Source organism: Augochlora pura, chromosome 6 (genome assembly GCF_028453695.1).
Source record: "Augochlora pura isolate Apur16 chromosome 6, APUR_v2.2.1, whole genome shotgun sequence".
NCBI lineage: Eukaryota > Metazoa > Arthropoda > Insecta > Hymenoptera > Halictidae > Augochlora > Augochlora pura.
In genome coordinates, this window is record NC_135777.1 from 1,058,908 (window position 1) to 1,080,574 (window position 21,667).

At 34.4% G+C, this 21,667-nt stretch overlaps 3 protein-coding genes across 7 annotated transcripts in view; 2 read left to right on the plus strand and 1 right to left on the minus strand.

The window, feature by feature from the left end:
• Nucleotides 1-5,704, plus strand: part of LOC144470888 (uncharacterized) — a 47,200-nt gene extending 41,496 nt beyond the window's left edge. For all 4 annotated transcript variants that reach the window (XM_078182475.1, XM_078182477.1, XM_078182476.1 and 1 more), the window contains one exon: nt 514-5,704. In XM_078182475.1, the coding sequence (XP_078038601.1) occupies nt 514-590 (77 nt within the window). In that variant the 3' untranslated portion in view covers nt 591-5,704. The remainder of the gene's footprint in view (nt 1-513) is intronic.
• Nucleotides 5,705-9,738: 4,034 nt separating this feature from the next.
• On the minus strand, nt 9,739-15,304 carry LOC144471427 (facilitated trehalose transporter Tret1). The gene is made up of 3 exons (XM_078183459.1): nt 15,223-15,304; nt 14,958-15,034; nt 9,739-13,180 (listed from the first exon to the last, which is right to left on the minus strand). The coding sequence occupies exons 2-3, from the start codon at nt 15,007-15,009 to the stop codon at nt 11,802-11,804; spliced, it is 1,431 nt and encodes a 476-aa protein (XP_078039585.1). The 5' UTR covers nt 15,010-15,034; nt 15,223-15,304; the 3' UTR covers nt 9,739-11,801.
• Nucleotides 15,305-15,972: 668 nt separating this feature from the next.
• Nucleotides 15,973-21,220, plus strand: Tsp97e (Tetraspanin 97E). 2 transcript variants are annotated; one of them, XM_078183749.1, is made up of 7 exons: nt 15,973-16,004; nt 16,464-16,875; nt 17,289-17,456; nt 17,859-17,957; nt 18,020-18,142; nt 18,222-18,347; nt 18,870-21,220. In XM_078183749.1, exons 2-7 carry the CDS (start codon nt 16,816-16,818, stop codon nt 18,948-18,950), a joined length of 657 nt encoding a protein of 218 aa, XP_078039875.1. In that variant the 5' UTR covers nt 15,973-16,004; nt 16,464-16,815; the 3' UTR covers nt 18,951-21,220. The 2 variants fall into 2 exon arrangements, with proteins under 2 accessions (XP_078039875.1, XP_078039877.1); XM_078183751.1 differs by lacking the exon at nt 15,973-16,004 and adding an exon at nt 18,537-18,664 and having other exon boundaries at nt 16,560-16,875.
• The last annotated feature ends 447 nt before the right edge of the window (nt 21,221-21,667 follow it).

The window sequence follows — 21,667 nt, forward strand, 5'->3', positions numbered from 1 at the left end:
TACCTAGTATAGGTAGCATATGGTATAGTATTTCGAGACATCTGACGAATTTTCAAATTCTATAATTTCAAACGTAAAACATAAAATATATTTTATGACATAATCATTTGCACATTCGTGTACATACACAAAGCGCCCCAACATTAACATAATCCTTTTTAATGGACAACTGTAACATTTTGAGTTTTCAAATTAACATTTGAAGTTCGCGAAAATAGTTTTATTTTCAGTCAAAAACAAGCAATTTTTAATTTTTTCAATGTCTCTAAATTAAGCATGACGTCTACAAATTTCAATAAAATTCTGAGTTTTTCTGAGAATTTAAAAATTTTTCTTATCGCTCTAAGAGCAAAGTTAACTAGTATTAAATTTTCCTCGAATACGCTTACTTCATCCATAAAACTGTCATTCAACTAGCAACCCATTTCCTCCGCTATCAGTGCTCAAATCTGTTCCTCCAAAATAGAAAGCAATCGCAAGTGTATCATTATTAACATATATTTACTTTTTCAGTGCGCAAGGAAAACGAGGAACTGTTGAATTCTCTGAACAGAGACTTCTCGGCCGAAAACACGACGGTACCGCCATAAGAAGGGTGTTCCGAGGAAAGAGTCGCCAGTTTTGACGCACGTTCGGACGAAAGGTTTGATCCGAAGTGGCGAATTAAAATCCGGGAACAAGAGCCGCGGATGGAAAAGGATCACGACGGCAACTTCATCCCGGAATATCACGACTGCGTCGAAGTTTTATTACGGCAGTAGTAAATGCGATTGTATTCGAGACGTTTTAGGCGCAGCCACGGAGTCACCGAGTTTCATTAGTTCGCGTTAGCGCTGTGTGTACGGTCAATTTGTCGATTTCGCCATTAAACACAGACCTCGAATTAAATTCAGGCAGAGTCGATGCCGCTGCGACTTTGTCCGCGTCGTTTCAAAAAGGACGTATGGGTTCGCTTTTCGAATTACATAATCTGAAAGACACTTTTGCGAAGAATTGTGTATGTAAACGCGCCGATCGTATCGCTTCGTTGAGAGCTCGTTATCGATGTTACCTCGAGGAGTCGATAATTACCGATTAATGTCGATGATTACCGATTAATGTCGATAATTGCAAATTTGTTACGACGACGCGGTAAAAAAGATAACAACGTTTCGCGTGTCCCTTTGATACGCGACTTTTGCTCGGCGAACTCAATTTTTCCACGAGGCGTACAATCTACGAATCGACCGCAAGCAGGTGCTTAAAAAGAACGAACGAATGTTTTGTCGAAGGAAGATCGAAATGTTAATATTTTTGCAACATTGTAATTCTTTTCGCTATTCCATAAGAATGCGAAAAAGATTGTTACGAAAGTTGTTCGCGCCGGAACTGCTGAGGAAAACGGATTTCGAGGAAAAGCGTTGGAACTCACCGATCCTTTTAATTCGATCCGAAAAATTAATTTATTATTAATTATAATTTATCCGATTTGTATAATTTATATTCAATTTCCCGACACCGATGTTAAACGACGATTCAGTTGAAATTGTCCGTGTTTCGCGCGCGCGTAACGCCGCTCTGTATAATTTCACTTCGCGAAAGTCTTCCACTTTAAGAGATAATCCATGTACTCGGGTGTTGCGAGCGAGCTATACACATACATGTATGTACGCGTTACTTTGTCCCTTTGTTTCGCGGGGAGGCGTTCGTATGATTTCAGCTGTTGTTACGCGACCACGCATGAGATACACCTTGTAAACGAACTGTATATTTGCCATCGAGCGTTGATCCTTAGAGAAGTAGACGGTATAAATTGTTGTTGTCGGTCGTTTGTAAAATATAAACTATCACGAGAGTTAGATGACACACGGCGCCAGTTGTAAAGTTACGTTGTCGCGTGGAGCAAGGAGCCGCGCGCATGTACATAAGATTTTGTACATTAAGGAAACCGTAGTAACGCGATTACGAGATTCTGTTACTAGCGTGTACATCTTCCACTAATTTAACGTGTAAGCGACAGTCTTTCTTTAACCCTTTGCACTCGGAACCATTTTAAGTATAACTAGTATAATTACATACTTAGTATGATTTATGCGTGTTAAATTGAGTCTTGCGACTCGTAAAACTGTTACGTTATTTCGTTGATTATATAACAATTTTCATTGGCGCTTCAGAGGCGCCACTCGAGTGCAAAGGGTTAACGGTATTCACGTTTAAGTTTCCGTCGAATAACATTCGGTTTCACCGTGAAAAATGTAATTAACCCTTTGATCGTCCATCCCCCTGTAAGAGTAGCGGTCGTAAATAAAGGCGTCGACACGACTCGTTCCGCGGAATGTTTAATGTATCGTCTAAAAACAGTAGGACTTCCATTATCCGAATACAACACTTCTTTCTACTAGACTGTGTGTATTCTTTTTTCGAAGAACGACGGATAAGTGTTTCCTTTATTTTGGGACGTGCGCCCTGATGAAAAAATGTCTTGGACGCCTCGAATCGTAACAAAATGTAATCATTTTTGGGAAGAAATGATTTTGTTTAGATTGGCCTAAGACTTTCTTTAAGACTGCTTTGTTAATTAATTTTTGGTTCTTCAACGTTTAAGTCACGCGAAAGGAATGATTAACAAAATAAACTGCAAAGACAGTTGTGCTGTTGCTGACATTCAAAATAGTTGCGTTTTGTAATTTTGTGCGACACAATTTGGTCCCGTTTAATGAATGATAAAATTGTCAAATTTTCTTCTTACGATCGGACCTTTTAATAATTCACGCGTCTCCCTAGATCAAAGATCGACAAGCTCATTTCGATGAACTTATTATCCTTTCGAAGCGTTACAATCGAAAAGACATAATTGTATTAACGTATAATAATGATTATTATTATTAACGTATAATAATGATAGTTATAACAATTCTTTTCTTTTTTTTTCTAAAATTATATTGCTCGAACTGTTCTTAAAATTAATTAAAAATAAATCGATCTTTAACGCGAATTTAGAACGATATAGACTATGTGAAAATGTCTTTTCACATAAGAGAAAAATGCCAAACGCTAACGACAAATAATTAGCTTCACTGTCACGCACTTAATTAACGACAAAGCGAAACTATCCAACAAAAATAATGTAAAAGCTATTTTACATTCGCAACGAACCGGTTGCACGAATTTATGAACGGCAGTTTGTCGGCCTTTTCTCTAGATGACATATCCGACTACAAAAATTATCATATTAATTTGTAAGATTATTCTGTTTGCTATAAGCAGCAGAATTCCTCTACTCGACAACTACATATGTCAGAACGAGAGCTTTACCGCATCTAATTCAGGATTTATATGAAACAACTTCCCATCTCCTCTTTTAGATTAAAAAATTAGTCGAACTAGCAATCCAGACATCATTACGAACGTTTCGCCATTTTATAATATTGTGCACGATGTTTGCGTTATTACTAACTAGTTTTTTCTTCGTAAACGAAAAAGACGAAAATTGTACTGCGTTTATTATATTAAAATGAAAGTTTCACGTGTGAAACATAGTAATCTCGTAATTCATAAAAACTCAAGAATGGAATATGCGTTGTATTAGTTGTACGTGTTATATTATATTATTTATTATTGTAATGTTATACTAACTATTGTATTTAGTTGTATATTTCATTGATGCGGCTACAAAAATAACCAAGAGAAGGCTTGCTAGTAATAACGTGAACACCGTGCGAACGCTTCGATTTTTGAAACTTCGCATTTTAGAGATCCGCTAGCAAAGAAGAAGCATACAATATAGCTACGAGACTACACTAGCGAGTGACCATCTCGAAGTGACTTCCATCGATATGAAAAATCGAGTACTGTAAAATATAAAACAATTTCCTTATCGGCGATCGACCCTCGCATTTTTTTAGTGAAAAACCTATTCGTTCGAATACTTTGAGAATAATAATTGATAGAATTTTGGTAAATGATAATGTTTTCAAATCGAACATGATACATAAATAGAAGGAGAATAGAACTAGAAAAGAATTATTATAAAAATTGGTCCGAACAAATAATTTGACCATACAAATTTTCCACAGTTTTTAAGGATTTAAAAGTGATTTTTTCGTTCGAGAGCGCACAGTCTTGCAGCTGCGATCTTTTCGCACAGTTTTTTGCAATTTCCTGTGTTCGATCGACTAGGTTTTCCACTCGAAATTTTGAGGGCTGTTTACGCCCCCGCCCGTCACCGCGGACGATTGCCAATAAAGGGGATGATGCGTGACTAATAATTTTCAGTACTCTCCGGCTCTGTTGAGTTTTTAAATTGCCACTTGCCGATGGTCCCCTGGTAAGTAGTTTAGCATGAATAATTTTCAATAGACCGACAGCGAGAGCCGATTTGAACGGACGATCGCTGAGAACGGCGGGGCGAGAAGAAAAACCCGTCGGGAGGGGATACTTGACCTAAAAACAATAAAATAACTTTTTGCCTTAGGTTGATGAAAAGTCTATCTTTTTTAGAATCAATATATTAACTTAAATGGATAACGATTGAAGGGGGGGGGGGGGGGGGCTCGCTCAATTCCGAAAACGTGTGGACATAATTATATCATCACGGAACACGTGAGAACGTCTTGCTTGTATACGAGAAGCAAATCAAATATATTTCGAGAGTTTAAGAAGTGTTACTGAAAGAGAATAAATATTATTATTATAACGTGCAACTTATTGTGTAAGGGGTGAGCGGAGACATTAAAGGTATTTAATTATAAGGTGATTACGTGCGGAATAGAGATAAATAATATTTGTTAGAATAAAATTGATATAAAGTTTGTAATAACGGAGGAAATTATTGACTCGCGTCACTCGGCGTTAACAGTGTATACTACGAGGTATATTTAGTCATAGTAGTGGTCACGATATGATGAATAAAATCATTTTATCCATCGACGCTCAACCAGTTTCTATCTCGTCAATTCTTGTCTTTTGCGCCGAATTTATCGATCGATTACGCTATAATACTCTACTCCTCTATTCTGAAGACGGCCGTCCTTAATCAACCCTTTTTTTCACAGAACCGACGAAGAAATGAACTTCGCTCATTAAACGTTCCCGAAAACAAAAGAGACCATATTCAAAGTTTTTAATAACAAGAAACCAAAAATCGAATAATTCGCAATTTTGATATTTAAATCAACTTTCTTTTCATTTTTTTTATCATTCCCTTTAATTTAAATATAGTCACAGAACATTGCCCTACTTTAATATCGTTGCTTTCGTCGAAGAACATTTTATCGAGCAGACTTTGTCTAACCTCAAACTTCTCCTTAAAAACAAAAGAAAAAGGTGTTTGCAATCGACCAACGCGGAGGAATTTAGTGAAGCTTTTGTAACGTATCTGCGTCGTACGAGATCCACTGTCTGGCGATAGCTTGTTAAGCTTTTACATTCCAAAAAGGCAAAAATCTATTAAATTATATTCTTCCCTCGTCGAATACACGAAAAACTTGTTGCTTTTTGCTTAGAATGAAAATAAAGCAAATAAAACGATATAGATAGTCATCGAAATCGTTGACGCGTACGTGGTTTGATAAAAAAGCAATCCGAACTTCAATAAATTATCACGCTTCCTTAAAATAACTTCTACTAATTTAATTATGTTATTATATGAACAAATTTCGATTATTCGAAATTTTAAAAGAATTTTTAGTAAATTGAATTTCTTTATCCTATGTATTTGTGAAATAATATATAAAAATAGTTATACACTATCTTACATTATTTTCAATTATTTATATAATAATTTATTCTATAATTATTTCAAATTTTGGAATATTACGAATTGTTTTTGGTTGAGATGCCTTAGGTTCTATTTCTTAATAAACTGGTAATATGATATGCTTTTTTTTTTATTTCTTGAAGTGACATTAAAAAAATTCGTTTGTTTATTAACAAAGGAAAAATAAAATTGGGGACCATATGCGAAAGGTGTCGAGATTATTGCACTCGAGCGATGCCGCGTTTACGAGAGAACTCTTCGACCAGTTCAGAATAATAAAGCTGTTATTGTTCCGAAAGATCCGACTACCTGATTGATAAGTTTGACGTTCGATCAAACAATGGCTTTCGTTGCAAAACCGCGCGCGCACACACACGGGAGTCTTAAACGATGTTAACGTTTGAGAGCGTGCCGTGCGCCGAACAACGGGTTCGGATGATTTTTATGAAACCACGTATATTTATAGGTACGTATACAATGTGATCACAACGGTGTATTGTTCGGTGTGTTGTTAGTACCTCTCTCGGCTAACGTTCACGCCATTTTCCATTACATATATTTTCCATGAAATCGAAATCTCAATTTTTTCACGTTTGCTACTTCAACACGCATATATTGCAGATTTCACGAACGCGTAATAAAAATTAATCAAAGTACAAAATCAAATCATTCGGTAGAATCAACGAACAATGTTACGTTACTCGCCTTCATTAAACTGATATACATGAAATGAAATGAAATTTAATGAAAAACATTCTCTGAATAATATTAATAATAGTATATAACATTATTAAAATTATTTGAAGAAAAAATCGATTTTTAATAAACCTCTACGCTACGAGATGTAATTTAAATCCAGTTTAATTACAATATAAATATTTAATTGATTTTCAACTTAAGATTTGATGTAAAAAGAATTCTCTATTATAATTTTCATGAAGAGTTTGACACTTATCTCAAATAATTATAAAATACGATAACACGTTTTTTAAAATATTATTTTATATAATACTACTTCGAAAGCACTCGCAGACATCAAAATATTAATATAATTATTAGATTATATTAAAGTTTAAAATAACATGTTATTTCAAATAATATCATTTCAAATGTGTCCAGGTCTCACACAGAATTCTCATAACGTGCTGTATATACATACGTACTCGTGCGTCCAATTCCGCGAGCATGCTGTTAGGAACAGTGCTCCAAACAAATTTCGTACTACATACCCGGAAACACCCAGCATCCGAAGTAAATCTATTTGATTGCGTATACAGAGTTCGGTCAATATCAACATAATGCTCAACCGAATCGCTGGGAAGAGCATACGAAACTGGACTCGCATGATTCCGGTAGTTCGGTTCCGCTGTCCGTTCTATTCGGAGAAAACAGAGAGGAAGAACCCTGAAAGATGACGCGAAATATATTGCAACATGAGAAACGTTGTCAGCATCTTTTTAAGTCAGAACGAAAATTTTTTGCTTCGTATCTCACGTAAATTTAATGCGCATGGTTTGCAAGACCGGCACGGATTTGTACACGAATCCTCTTAAAGCACTCTTAACGTTCTCGGTTCGAGAGAATATCGCGGAGGCGCGCAAAAAAAAATCATTTGGCCTAAGGCGAGAAGTCTCTGATAGAGAGACGGAAGAGATAGTAACGTCTCTGGTTCGGCGGGTGTTCCCCAAAAGCTACTACATATATGGATTAACATGTGTTCAATACAGTAACGTAGGAACTCTATTCGTGAACATCCATTTCCTTGAATTCTGCGAAAATTCAATTGCATTCGGGTCGAAACATGAGCCTTTGCAATTACAATTGGATGGGTTGGAATAACAGTGGAACCATACGACCATAACGACGATCGAACTGTTGATCAACGTAGTTGTGAAAGAAATTATAGTGCAAGGGAATAACCTCTTACCTGAATCACAGCTGAGAAGGCGTTAAAACAGAGGAAGCATAAAATCTTGTTGCGTATTGTTAGTAGAACAAATCTACCGATTTTGTGAACTATAACTATGAGTAATTCACTTAACTATTTACCTCTGTGAGTTTCCGCGAAAGGTGCTAACGTTTCCATCGGCGCGCATCGATGAATTACTTTTTCAAATTATAATTGTCCAAGCGATACTACTGCGGAAGCATTGCTATAACGTATACATACTGCGCGCGCAAACAATAGAAACTCTAATAGTACGAATAGTTTCGTAGAACACCTAGCGGACTATATTAGAAGTAAACGTTTAACCACTTAGCTGCGTCGATATATTTTGCAGATAATTTTTGTTTTATCGATCATACTCAGTGTAGTTCTTTTGACAATTATTCTGGAATTAACGTGCGAAATTTATGAATATGTTACCATAAGCATTTTGACAGAAATCATAAGAGAAGTATTTTTATTATAATATATAAAATTGCCATTTCCTTAAGACGTGTTTCCTAATTAAAAACAACTGTTACTGTTTGACAATTAAACGCGGAGCAAGCGCTTCATGAGAGTTCTAGTTAGCACTGATTCATTCAGCGAAATATTCGAAAGAATATTTAGAAATTCGAACCTTAATCTTGCCAAAATTATAACGAACCTAAAAGCATCATTTTTATAGCTAATCTTCTAAAACCGGTAATGTCAGGTTATGTCAGGTAAAGAATTTTAACGAAAACTAGCCAGACTGTTGTCGATTACGATCGATAGCGATCATCGAAGAAAAACTGTGCAAATTTAGAGAAAATTATAATGGTTTTTCATGATCTGTTCCTACGTTGCCAACAAACTTTTGCGAAAGAGTGGAACTAAGAATCGCCGCGACATTGTGGAGATCGTAACCTTTCGATTATTTGACGGCTGCTCGAGAACAATGCGAGTGTGCCAAAACGAAAGACGAGTATATACCTGTTTTGATGATATGAAATTGCGCGCAGCGTCAGTTTATCCTTCGACAATCAAAGTGTGATGCGACTCTAATTGTATACGTGTTTTCTGTGAGATAAGAAACGTCGCGGAAGTGTGAATCACGTGGTATGTGTTGATCGGGATGCATTGGATGTTGCAGAGATAATGAATTTAACGAACGAACAATAAAGGTTAAGGTAAAGTGTCTACGATATTTTTGAATCGCGAGATGATTTAACTTTCAGGGGGGGGGGGGGGCATGTGTACACTTGGAAAACAATGAAGAATTCACTATTTTCAATTTTAATTATTTTTACTATTTAAAATTATTTATTTCATTGCCAATATTTTCATTGTCGTGCAGTTTTTTGACATAACCTTGACATAGGTGTGGACATCTTGTTATTATAATTTCTAGAATTGCATCGATTTTTGTACGTTCCCTTGAGTGTATTATGTATATCCCCGTAAGCGCGATTACGTTACCCAAGTGAAATCAAGTATGTAATATAGAGCGTAAAGAAATGATTTTACAGCCGTAAGTCGTAATAATTATCTTGGCTACAAAACATATATCGTACAACGTCGCAAAATGTTAATGAATGAAATATTAAGATTTATGTTTATATATTGTAATAACATTTATGTATAACGGATACTATAACGCGAAAATATACATGCTAGTTGTCCATACCTGCATTTTAATTTGCACCATTCTCAGTGAAGCTAACTGCAAATGAAACAACGAAAACACTGTACATTAATCAAATTTATTGTATCTTTATTTGATTTTTACTGCAAGAAAATATTGGATCAATGAAAGAAATTATTTGAATATTTAAGAAACGAAGTATGAAAATTAACTGATTAATTATTGAAGATTTCAGACTCTCCATTTAATATATGACGAAACAGAACGATTTCTATATTTATATAAATTATATAAAAATTCGCAAGAGTCGTTTGCTGATCAGCGAAACACGGCATTAATTTTAGACAATAATACAAATAGAAATGACAAAATCGTAGAAAACAGTTCTGCAGGAAAATGCATAAAAGCATTAAGTAATCTAACGGAACAAAAGTTGAAGGTATAAATAACAAGAGTTGCGATCATTTTAATTGCTTCCCATAAATAGTTAAACTTTATTAACATTATAAATTGCAAACTTCTACATGGTAGAAATCTGAACGACGTTACATCTTGATTATTTCACACCCTGCCTGAAAGGGAATTGTAGAGAGTCGTGCAATTGCGTGAACGTAATAGTTGAGTTAAAACGCATTATACGATGTACAGTGTATTCATATCATATAATCGCGCTCCCTCTTCGTATCTAATTATCACCCGGGCCATTACGTCGAAGCGATTTACCACTGTCGACGCAACAGCGAACCCGGCACAACGGCCGCGAAAGGAACGCAAAAACAGATCCGCCATAACCTATAATCGGATTACACGGGATTAAGCGAAGGCGATTATACGAGAGGAATGCAACGTACAAATTAATATCTTAGAAACATTAGTTCCTATACGTAGGGAATTATTTAGTTATTCCAATGTAACTCAGACTAAAAGTCGTTAAAATCTCTAGTGTAATAGCAAATATTCCGTAGCATGATCCGGAAGACATTTGAGAATCCGTATTTGCTGGTATTTTTTAAGAACCGCGTAAATAGCAAAGAGAAGAAATATAATTCTTCGCTATGGTCGGATCGATGGTGCAGCTATTTCTGTCGCCGATCGTTTGCATTAATATGTTTGAAATGTATATATATATATATGCGTACGAGACGAATCATGCTACAGTGCTCACAGAAATCCTTTTTGCAACAGGGCCATCAGCGCGCGGAATTTTACACACTCGCGATAATACACGGCGCACTTTGATAACGTTTAATCGTAATCGCGTTATTAATTATGTTTCTTGCACCCTGCCTCAAAGGGATATTAGATGTTCGCCAAACTAGTTACAAGGAAATTATGTTTCCCTAAGAGCTTCTTCGATATATATATTTAATCCGTGTACCACCTTTCGTTCGTTTCATTGTAAATCAGTGTTTCTGTTGTGTGTGTAATCGACGTCTTGTTAATTACGACATGTTTCATCGAATCGAAAATATATGTTCTTCGAGTAATTAACGGTGATCCACGGATTGAATAATATTGTTTCGCTTCGATGACTTGACAAAAAAAAAAAAAAATCGATGGTGTTCCGCATTCATTTATAAAATCGTTGTTATCACATTGCTGTCAGTACTGTTCCTTATCACCATGTAACATCATTTGGCAGTAAATAAATATATAGCTTACGATTAATTTAATATCTATCAGTCTCAACGTTTAACCCTGCCTGAAAGGGAAAGAAGATGGTCATGCGAGTTTGCTCTTTGCGGTCGGAATCCTGACTAGCGCACACATGCTATCGCATGATTTCGAGAAATTTTTTCCGCTATGGAATTAATTTCAAGAAAACAAGGGGAAAATCGCACTATTCTCGGCATAAAATCGCTTCGGCTACTATCGGCAAAATCAGATAACGTTTTAGCGTGTTTTATCGTACAAACTTACTGTTTTTACTGTACTGTTTTCTTTTTTTCTTTAGAAAGTTATTTATACTGAACTTGTTTTAAAAATGCTGCCGTTCTAGCCGAAGCAACTTTTTTTAAATGAGATATGGGCCTCGTTTAAAAAGTAACACTTCCTACCTTTCTAAGTTAGAAGAGAAAAAAACTTCAAGGATCGAATATATTTAGGAATATACTCGAGCTACGAGCATAAAGTAACGTTAAAGCAAGAATATCAGGTATAATTAATTATGGTAATTATGTTAATTAAGCATTTTACGATTCCAGTCAAAATGGTGGTGGTCTGTATGCAATTTAAAAAAATGAACATTTAATTTACTTTAACCTGCGGATTTAAAAATAAAAATTGTTTAAAACAATTGCAAGACACAAAAGGTCTTTCTGCTTTTAGTAATTGTAATAAGTTGAAGATAATATAGCAATAAGCTTAAATTCTTCTGATGACTTTACAATTTCATACCTTTCTTATTTAAAAATTATTTAAATTATTTTAAAAGCTGTAGTAATCTGTTATCGACTTTTCCAAGATACAAATCCAGACCACCAACATTAATGCAAAATCCCTCCAAAAACCTAAGCAAGAGTACATACCCGAACTTCCTTTTTCTTTACATCGCCTTTCCGTTGTTTTCCCTTCTTACAGTTTAGATCCTCTTGTATCTCTAACAACGATTTCCCTTTAGTTTCCGGTACCATGAAGAAAATAAAAACGATACCGAGGAAACAACTAACAGCAAACCAACCGAAGGACGTATAGACTCCGCACGAATCGGAGATCACCTGATACATTTTCGAGACGAAAAATGCCCACAGGGATGCCCAGACATTAGCTAAGGATACGGCTGCCCCTTTGACGTTGGTAGGGAACAGCTCTCCGAGCATCATGTAAGACAATGGATTTAAGCCTAACGCTATAATGAGTTCGTAGAATATTACCGAGGCGTGAAGAATCCAACCAATATTGGACATATCGACGAACATCTGGAACTTGAGGAAGTAGAACGTACCGGCCACGGCTAAGGACAATCCGCCGAGTAGAGTCGTGATCAGTAGCAGCGGTCTTCTTCCCAGTTTATCCACCAAAGCAGCGGCCGCGACGCCGGCGATCAGTTGCAACATGCTCAAAATGATCACCGCTATTCCAGCGGACAATTTCGTGTCGGCCTCCTCGAGAATTTCCTGCGTGTACGACTCTACGGCAGCTATGCCGCTGAATTGGAGTACCAGCTGTAGACCGAAGCTGATCATCACGGCTCTTCTATTACCAGGAGTGTTGAACAGGTCCCAGAAGTGTCCTTTATCGGTGAGATCGCGTATCACGGTTTTCTGTATCTGCTCCATGTCCTCTTCCAGCTGTTCATCCGTGGCGTACCGTCTGAGCGACCTCAGACTCTTCATGGCCTGTTCCTCGCGGTTCTTCATCAGCAAGAAGTACGGGGACTCGGGCATCCAGGTGAACGTCAGGAAGAAGATTATAGGGATTACAACGCAGCTGTAGGTCAAGCAATTGTAGGAGACGAAGGGTCCGATCGCGTGGGCATACAGCTCGCCGAAGCTCACCATTAGCTTAATGAAAGATCCCAGGGACCCTCTGATCTCCTTGTCGGCGATCTCGCCGATGTACATAGGGCAGACGACGTACGCCACGCCGAGACCGAATCCGCTGATGAACCTCGAGATGTATAAGACGTACGGGCTCGAGGCTACCAGGATTAAGATCCAGCCGGCTGTGAGTGGCACGCCGGCTATTAGCAAGCAGATCTTACGGCCGAGCCAATCCACTATGAACGCTGCGAACACGTTGCCCGGTATCGAGCCGAGGAGGACGAAGGATGCGATCCAGGACGCGTCGTCAGATGTTAATAAAATATGGGAGTCCGGTGACTTCAGTTGCGGTAATGTCGGCGATGTCCAGCCTATGTGGGCTCCAGATGTTGCCATGGATAAGGTGGCTGTTTTTTTGTAACAAAAATTATTCACTTTACGCTTTATTCGAAATGTTATGTTATTAACGTCGCGAATAAATATTATTGAGTCGCTGATAAGCGAAATCACATTAATAATATAACAAATTGGGGAGTCTTTTAATTCCTCCTATAAACAGCGAATTTCATAAAAGATTAAATATTAATTATTGATCGATCCTAACTTTTCTTCCAAAAGATGTATCTATAAAATCAAGTGAAAAAATCAATTCTCCTATATTACAATAATCCCAACGTAAGTCAACCGATTAGAAAAGCAGCTCGATAATAAAATCATTGTTATCTAAATTCAAAGCCCTAACTTATAGTCTTTGGCGTGTTTAAAAACATCGAGATAAAAAGCCTGACATTACGAGATAACCACGGTAACTCTTTATAGCTACCAGCACGTTGATCATCTTGTTAGATATTACGCGGTCACCTTGAATTGCAACGATTACACGAATTGACTTATCGCGCGGTATTTTAACTATATATATCTAGGTGCATCGCCGCGCTGAAACGAATTGTGCCGAATACGGCGCATGTGCGGTCGGAAAATAAGAGCACGAAGAAACGCAGATGTTCCCTGTCTTTTGTTTCTAGAAAACTGCTGAAGCAGAGACTACTGTAAACAGTGTCGCTCGATACGCAATCAAATGTTAAGCGAGTGTACACAAACAGCGCCGTACGAGCACGCTATTAAATCTGTTAGAAATTTACGGCCAACAGAAGCAACTGTGCGGCGTCTATTTTGCATCCCCTTTCCCCCGCCCGCCTTGCCTACTCCTTTTTGGGTCAATTCGTTACGAGAGAGTTGTAACGATCTACCGCGCGTCGATTTGTGTAAAAATATATTTCCCGCTCCAAAACAGAAACTTTATTCAATTATAATCATTCCAGTAGAACCTTCTGCAATATTTTTTGCAGAATAATTTATTATTCTTTGCTTTAAGGTTTCTCCTAATTTATCGTGAAATTTTTATCGTTCAAATGTTATCGCTGACATCTTCGAGCATTTTATTGAAGAACGATGTGTTTTTTGGTGACAGTAAAAATTGATAGACTTTGAACGCTAATACCATATAAGGAATTATTAAAAGATGAAATCGATAAGATTTTGTGCGTATTATTGTGAACAAGAAAGAGCAGTAATTTTTCATATTTATTACATTTTAAAAATGTGGTCATTCTTTGTTGATATTCATTCTTTGTTGCGAAGGTACATTTCCGTCAGCTAAGAATGGGCTTAATTGTTCGAACAAATAGTAGAGGATTGTTGTTGCACGTATAACGTTGGAAAATACTTCGGCAACTGCGATAACAGCTTCCGTGTTTGAACAATAATTGTGAAACCAAAGCAACCGTCTCGAATTAAAGAATAGGGAGAGAAATGTTTCGAGAATAATTGTTAATGTTCTGTTCATGTTTATTAACGAAAGAATATTGTACTTTTTCCCTTCGCGTATTTTAAAATAATTGCACAGATTAATTGTTTTCAATCCCTTTATACAGTAGCCCACAAAAGTGTTCGTACACCTTTCAAAACATAATAACTGTTTTAAAATTTACTATATTATACATTATTTTCCATATCTTAAAATGACCAATGAATGACAGTTTAATTTGGCAATCGACGCACAGTATTTTACATACAAATTCTCTGCCCAGGCTCACGAAACTCAATCGACAATAATAATTCAGCTTATGAGATAACATTTGTCTTGTCATAAAAAATAGTAGAAATTTTAATAAACTTTCTTACCTGTAATCGCTGCTAAATACTGCGGCCACCACTTAATGCGCGATTCGTCCATATTTCTTATTTCTTCTTAGACTAGACTGTAACAAACGATAAATATCTTAATATAAAGACAATATATTTTATAAAGACATTATTTGTCATGTAAAACAACGACAACAGTGCATATGCATGATGCAATTATATAAATCATGTTCTCCGGGAATTGTGGAAAATTTGCACGAGACTCTGATTAATTATGCGCGATTCAAGCAAACGCAATGCTTACAGAGATAGCGATGGAACGTGACGATGCCACCAGAAAGTACAACAGCCACGAGCTGGTTTGTTCCCCCGTGCCTCTTTTTAACACATTATAGTTAGAATGGAGGTTTAATCACGACGTACTAGATTTTATACATCGGTTTATCAGCAGATCTGTTATCGTAATCAAATTTCAGGCGATCCCCACTTCCTTGTTCGTAAGAAACTCTTAAAATTTTATCACGGCGAAACGCAAATGGGAAGAGGCAGAAGGACGAGAAGCGTCAGCAAAAGAGGAAGTCAGTTTTTCTCGAAACTGAACATTACAAATAGTAATTTCTTCGATAAACTAAAAAAATAAAATTTTAAATATAAAAACACAATAATATCCTGCAACAATATTTTGCTAAAATTCGACTTTTCTATTGATATTGTACTGACAATTGTTACTAAGTTTTTGTAATGTAACATAAGCTCGAATGCTAGATATTTCGGCATTTTTAATTTACAACATCAATAAGAGACAAAGATATGCGATATCCAAATGTTCTTAAAAAAATTATACGTTCTATGATGAAAACACATCTATGCGTTATCTGATGCGTTTAATTTGCACTTTGCTGGAAAAGTATTTAATCTCGGCGCTTGTTATCACGAAATATTTATGACCGTAATATTATTTCGCTCAAATGTCTAAACTGAGGTTTGGAAAAGTAAAGAACGTTCTACGTTTGAGTCTTAGTTAAAATCCAGAAGTTCAAATTATCATTGACTCGGATAAAATTTCGTTGTCCGAAATTTCGTTCCGTGAGTACACTTCGATCAATAGTATTAATTAATTATTTACAAATACATTTTATCCACATTTAATAAATAGTTTACCAAGTAGTTAATACTATTCTGCTACTTTATAAAAGATGAATGTATAATAGTGATATTTTTTTATAGTGATATTTATTGATTTATTTTATCGAAATAATAAAAATCATCTCATCTTTTGAAAACTATCTAACAATATTTTTTAATCGAATAATTCAAGTTAATATTAAAGTCTAACGATAAAGTCGATTAATTAATATAAAATTTAACAAACTGAATTCTTGAAATAATATCATAAAAAATCGTAAATTAAACTAAAATACGCATTGTTAACCTAACATAATTAAAAACGTACTTCCTTTCTGAATTATAATCAAAAATATTTCTTTCTTGATCTTAAAGTAGTACAAATGTGTGTAATTCATAATGAATTTGAAAAAATTTCAGTAATTTCCCAACACAACCTAAAACAATGGATACATTGTACTACGAACGATGTTTCAATTAATGGAACGCAATACGAATCGACACCTGTGAAAGTAGAAATTCCAAGTATAATATTTATCTTGCGCGGGTGGAACTCATCTCGAGGAATCGAAGTCGATTGCCCTCGAACCGTAGCAGTGCGAGCAGTCGTAAACTGTCTGCAACCAGAGTTGACCGCGCACGGATATTTCTAGTTAATTCGTGTTATATTAATATAATAAAGCGTGCAAATCCATAGATTACTGTGAGTCAACAAAACAGCAAACCCTCTTGCGGGTGAATACGTCGAAGAGAACAAAGCTACTTTACGAAGATGTGTGGCGGCTTCACTTGTTCCAAAAATGCTTTGACAGCACTAAACATCCTTTATATCGTAAGCTGTACTCCTCCGGGCCATAGATTTGTCTATTCTACGCGAAATTGAACCCTCTCGATTCAATTCAATTTCATCGCGACTCCTTATGGGTTTTCGGATAGTTTTTAATACATACAAGACGAACATGGAAACGATTTTACTCTTTTATTTTCTGTCACCAAGGAACCATTTACCTTGGATAAAGATATCTTATTCGGAATAATCTCTTCCCTTCTATTTTACTATTATTTAATTTTCATGAATTAATACGAGCAATTTTCTTCACGAATATTAAAGTAATTTATAATCTGTTTCTCTACAAAGCAATTTAACATGTATGAAAAAGGATAGACATGTAGAAATTATTTATTTCTTTAATCTGGTTTTATACCATGCAAAGTAAACAATCCTTTAAATCGCTAACGTTTTAGGTGGTTGCATTTATTCTCATCGGCGTAGCTGTTTATGGAAGAGCGTCTGCATTAGTTACAAATCTCCCCATAATAGGAGGTATTTTAGCATGCGGGGTGATTTTAATACTGATTTCAATACTCGGACTGATTGGTGCTATTAAACATCATCAAGTTTTATTATTCTTTGTATCCTTCGTAATATATATTTAAGTATATACAAGCTGGTAATATTTAATGCTCGCTAATGAGTAAAAGAAAATTGAAGGAGATAAATATCTTAAGAAAATGTGAAATTTCAAATTGACTTTCATTTATGAACAATTAATAAATTTCCTAATATGTCTGTAGTAACACATTTTGATCCGTGAAAAGAATGAGGACATAGCACCAATTTCCATATTATCTCTTTCAATTAACAGAATAGTAGTTTTTAATCATAAACATAACTGATTAGTTGTAAGTTATTTTTTAGTATATTTTAGGTAATATTACCTATATTACAAGATATAATAATTAAATTGAAATGAATATATCTAACAAATAAGAAGAGATACATATTCTGTACAATCCTTAACAGTGTTTTTACAGTACATGTTCATTCTGTTCCTGTTGTTCTTGATTCAATTCAGTATTGCCTGTGCTTGTCTTGCTGTTAACACCAAGCAACAGGAACAGTTAGCCGAACAGGTAATATCATTTTTATTAGTTTACATTACTATAAAAGCAATAACATCTAATAATATTTGTAGGGCTGGAAACGTGTCGCAAACGATTTGAAAGCAAAAGTTCAGACAACATTTAATTGCTGCAGCTTTAATAGCACTAGCATAGAGTTAGAGAATGATAGTCGGCTGTCTTGCAAAAAAGTCAATGTAAGTGTATTTAAACCAGGTGGAGAACATATATATTTTATATGGAGAACATATACATAAAATACCTTTATGTTTTCAGAAAATCTGTTGCCCTACCGAAAGTTATGACTGTATGTGTCCATCATGTATGCTAATATTACAATCTACAATCGATTATGCATTTAAATTATGTGGCAGCATAGGATTGTTCTTTAGTTTTACTGAGGTAACATAAATAAGTACTCGCTATTAATTTTACATAAAACGACATTCCAAATACTGTTCAATATTTGTTTATAAAGTGTAATGTGCAAAGTATATGTATATATACTGCTTAAACGATACATTACATTTGTGATGTTTTCCATGAAAATATGTTATTGAGCTAATGTTAACTTGTGTACTCATATTGCAGTTTATTGGTGTATGGTTGACAGTGCGATACAGGAACCAGAAAGATCCACGAGCTAATCCTAGTGCTTTTCTCTAGTCTAACACCATCACCATGTCCTCTGTCACCTCATATGATCGTCCTAATAAATGGTGGGTGGTTTCATTTGTGATCTTTAAGTTTCACATTGATATTTCATTGAAATTTCAGGCTTACAGTTTGTTCGTATACATAGCAAAAGCTTGAGTAATGATCTAAGATTATATCTCTGTAATCAGCATTTTTTATGAATAATGTTAGTACTGCGAATTATGCAATTATTGATCAATGTCAAGAGTATATAAATTATATTTCCAGGTGATTGCAGCTTTCTTTGCAAGACATTACAGAAACCAATTAAATCCACACCGGAAGGATTCGATCTTTCCAGCATTATAATTTTCATTAAAATGGCTTACATGGTTTAACACTTTAATGACGGAAAACTCAACGTTGCGTTATACAACATAGCGTCTTTTGAAACTACAAATTATTTTACACATTTCTGGTGAAGAAGTAATAGGCAGCTGATATATTTAGTGCTAAATATAAGTTCTTAGTATAATAATGCTGTCGTTAAGGTGTTAGTCTACTACAGTTTTTCTAAAGAGAAATAGTATAAATATTGAATTACTATATTCTTCAGTAATTCGTTGCCCAGCTGAGTAAACCAATTTGAATTGCAATAGCATCTAGATATAATTCATTGTTTCAGTACCGAAGATTCGATTTTCATTTTATAGCGTATTGCTTTGCATAATATTATTTCGACAAACATCGTTTATCTTTCACTGCTGTTCGTAATGCTTAACAAGAGAAATATCTTTGAGAAGTGAACAATTACACAATTTAGCACGAAATAAACAAACGACAGTCGAAATGTGTGCTCTAGTCATCCATTTAGAACAATCGTACTAAGCCTCAATGCGCCTTGTAGTTTAATAATTAGATACATTTCTGCGGACGCATTTCCACAAAACTTGCTTACTTTACTTCTATAAAACATTTTACAAACATATTCATTATCCACCGTTATTAGTAAAGTGATCTCTTATTAAAAATTTCGATTTTCTTTTATGAACACAAGGAAATAATCTATACAAAATGTACGTTTGTTTTCTAATTATCTAATATTCTTGAAAATTGAAAGAAATTCTATTTAATTTTTTTTTTGTATTGTATAATGATTTAGTTTATGAAATTTTCCTTTCTATCGCGAATATTCAATTGTAAATGTAAAAGCTATTCTTTCGTTTGAAAATGTTTTTGATTTCTTACAATTTATTCGATAATGATATCGCGCTAATGAATCAAACATATTTATCCTTTAGTGGAAAGTACAACGTGACGCGATAAAAGTATTAAACTTAGGAATCCTACATCCTGGTATATTATCATATTACTGCCGTGTATATTATAATAATGCCATAATCAATGTATTATAAGTTTCGAATTCATATCAATTTCCTCTATGATTCGTATTCTTTTTAATCAAAATTAATTAATCCGCAATCTCGTTTAATATATTACAATTAGACTGAAAATGTTAACCTAAATGTAAATCTTTATGTTTACCGAGAAGTTATATTTTTAATTAATCTGATTAGTGTATTGAATTCTAGACAATCGGTTATGTTATAAGTGCATAAAAACTTACAGTTTATTCATAGTAATTATAAGAAAGATCAATTTATAATTCAAATAATAATTATACTTCCAAAATTTATTACTGCCTTAAGTTTAGATCTAATTTTAGTTAATTCTTACAAGTTAATTGAACTTTACACAAACAAATGATATAGATCACGCTTAGAACATGTACACGTATGTATTATAAAATAATCTAAAACTAATGTACACAAAAGTTATGTGCATAAACTTCAAAACTTGTTTATTATTTGTTTCGTTACGTTATTTGCAATGTTAATTTGAGTTTATATTAAAATTTAAATAAACCCTATATTTCAATGAATTAGTAATAGAATCTGAAAACGTTATCAATTACATGGAACAAATTATATTATAATATTGATTTTTTATCTTTAAATTGTATAAAACTTATTAACCCTTTACTGCATGAATTGTAAGAATTAATGGGGAACTATGCTTTGAAAATTCAAATATAAAATATAGAATATGTAAAATTAATTTATCAATATTCAAAACGAAAAAATCGATACCAAAACGTTTTTTATTATATTCAATTACATCATTACGTTTAAAAATTAATAAACATAGAAATTTTGGATTTACACCTAAATATATTACATGCTCGTATGTAACATGTACTGAAGGGTTAATATTCTAATTTTCATATGCTACCATTTTTATTGGAAGCATGTATTATAACTCGATAGTATGGATATCATGTCGTACATCTAAATTTACAATTGCTTGTGCATAATAAAGACGTATCACATTCCATTGATGATATTAAATAATTATAGTTTGTTATATCATAATCTTAAACGATGGAAATGATACAAATTTAGTAATATAATTTTAGCAATAACATCGTCAACAACTTATTTATTATAGTTACATAGTTTCACGAAATTATTTTGTAAATTAAAAAAAAAGAATATCGAAAATAATGATTTACGGTGTTTAGGTAGAAAAAGGCTTAATGTATTTCTAAACTGTATTAAATCACAAAATTAATTCCACGAATTAAAACGAAATCTAACTTATAAAAGTTATTATATATAATATTTTTTTCGGCATTCTCGGCATTAATTTTAACATTTTCCGAATTGTATTTTCTGCTTTATTAGTTCTTATTTCAGGCGGTTTATTTCGTGACGAGTTGGAGCTTCGGTTGCAACGCTATCGATCACGAAAATTGGGACGCGATCGCGCTCGAACGTCCTATAATTTCAAACGTGACAACTCAGGACGGTGAATTATCACAATTACAAGAAAGATATTCTTTCAGCAGCGAATAATGTTTTTTTCCAGTTTACGTGCACGTAATAATTTTAAAAAGCGCGTTAAAAATTCGAATAGGGAATTTGCGTTTATAGAGGTTATCATATAATCGTGCAGCAGAAAATCCGGTCGTTTCGAAAACGCGGGTTAAATTTTGACACTTCGACAATGCACTTATTATCAAATTA

Coding starts and splice junctions, on each gene's coding strand:
- Tsp97e (XM_078183749.1), top strand. CDS start 16,816: ATGTGTGGCGGCTTCACTTGTTCCAAAAATGCTTTGACAGCACTAAAC. Junction 17,457..17,858: donor ATCAAGTTTTATTATTCTTT/GTATCCTTCGTA, acceptor GTGTTTTTACAG/TACATGTTCATTCTGTTCCT. Junction 18,143..18,221: donor TGTCTTGCAAAAAAGTCAAT/GTAAGTGTATTT, acceptor TTATGTTTTCAG/AAAATCTGTTGCCCTACCGA.
- LOC144471427 (XM_078183459.1), bottom strand. CDS start 15,009: ATGGACGAATCGCGCATTAAGTGGTGGCCGCAGTATTTAGCAGCGATT. Junction 13,181..14,957: donor GTATTTAGCAGCGATTACAG/GTAAGAAAGTTT, acceptor ACAAAAAAACAG/CCACCTTATCCATGGCAACA.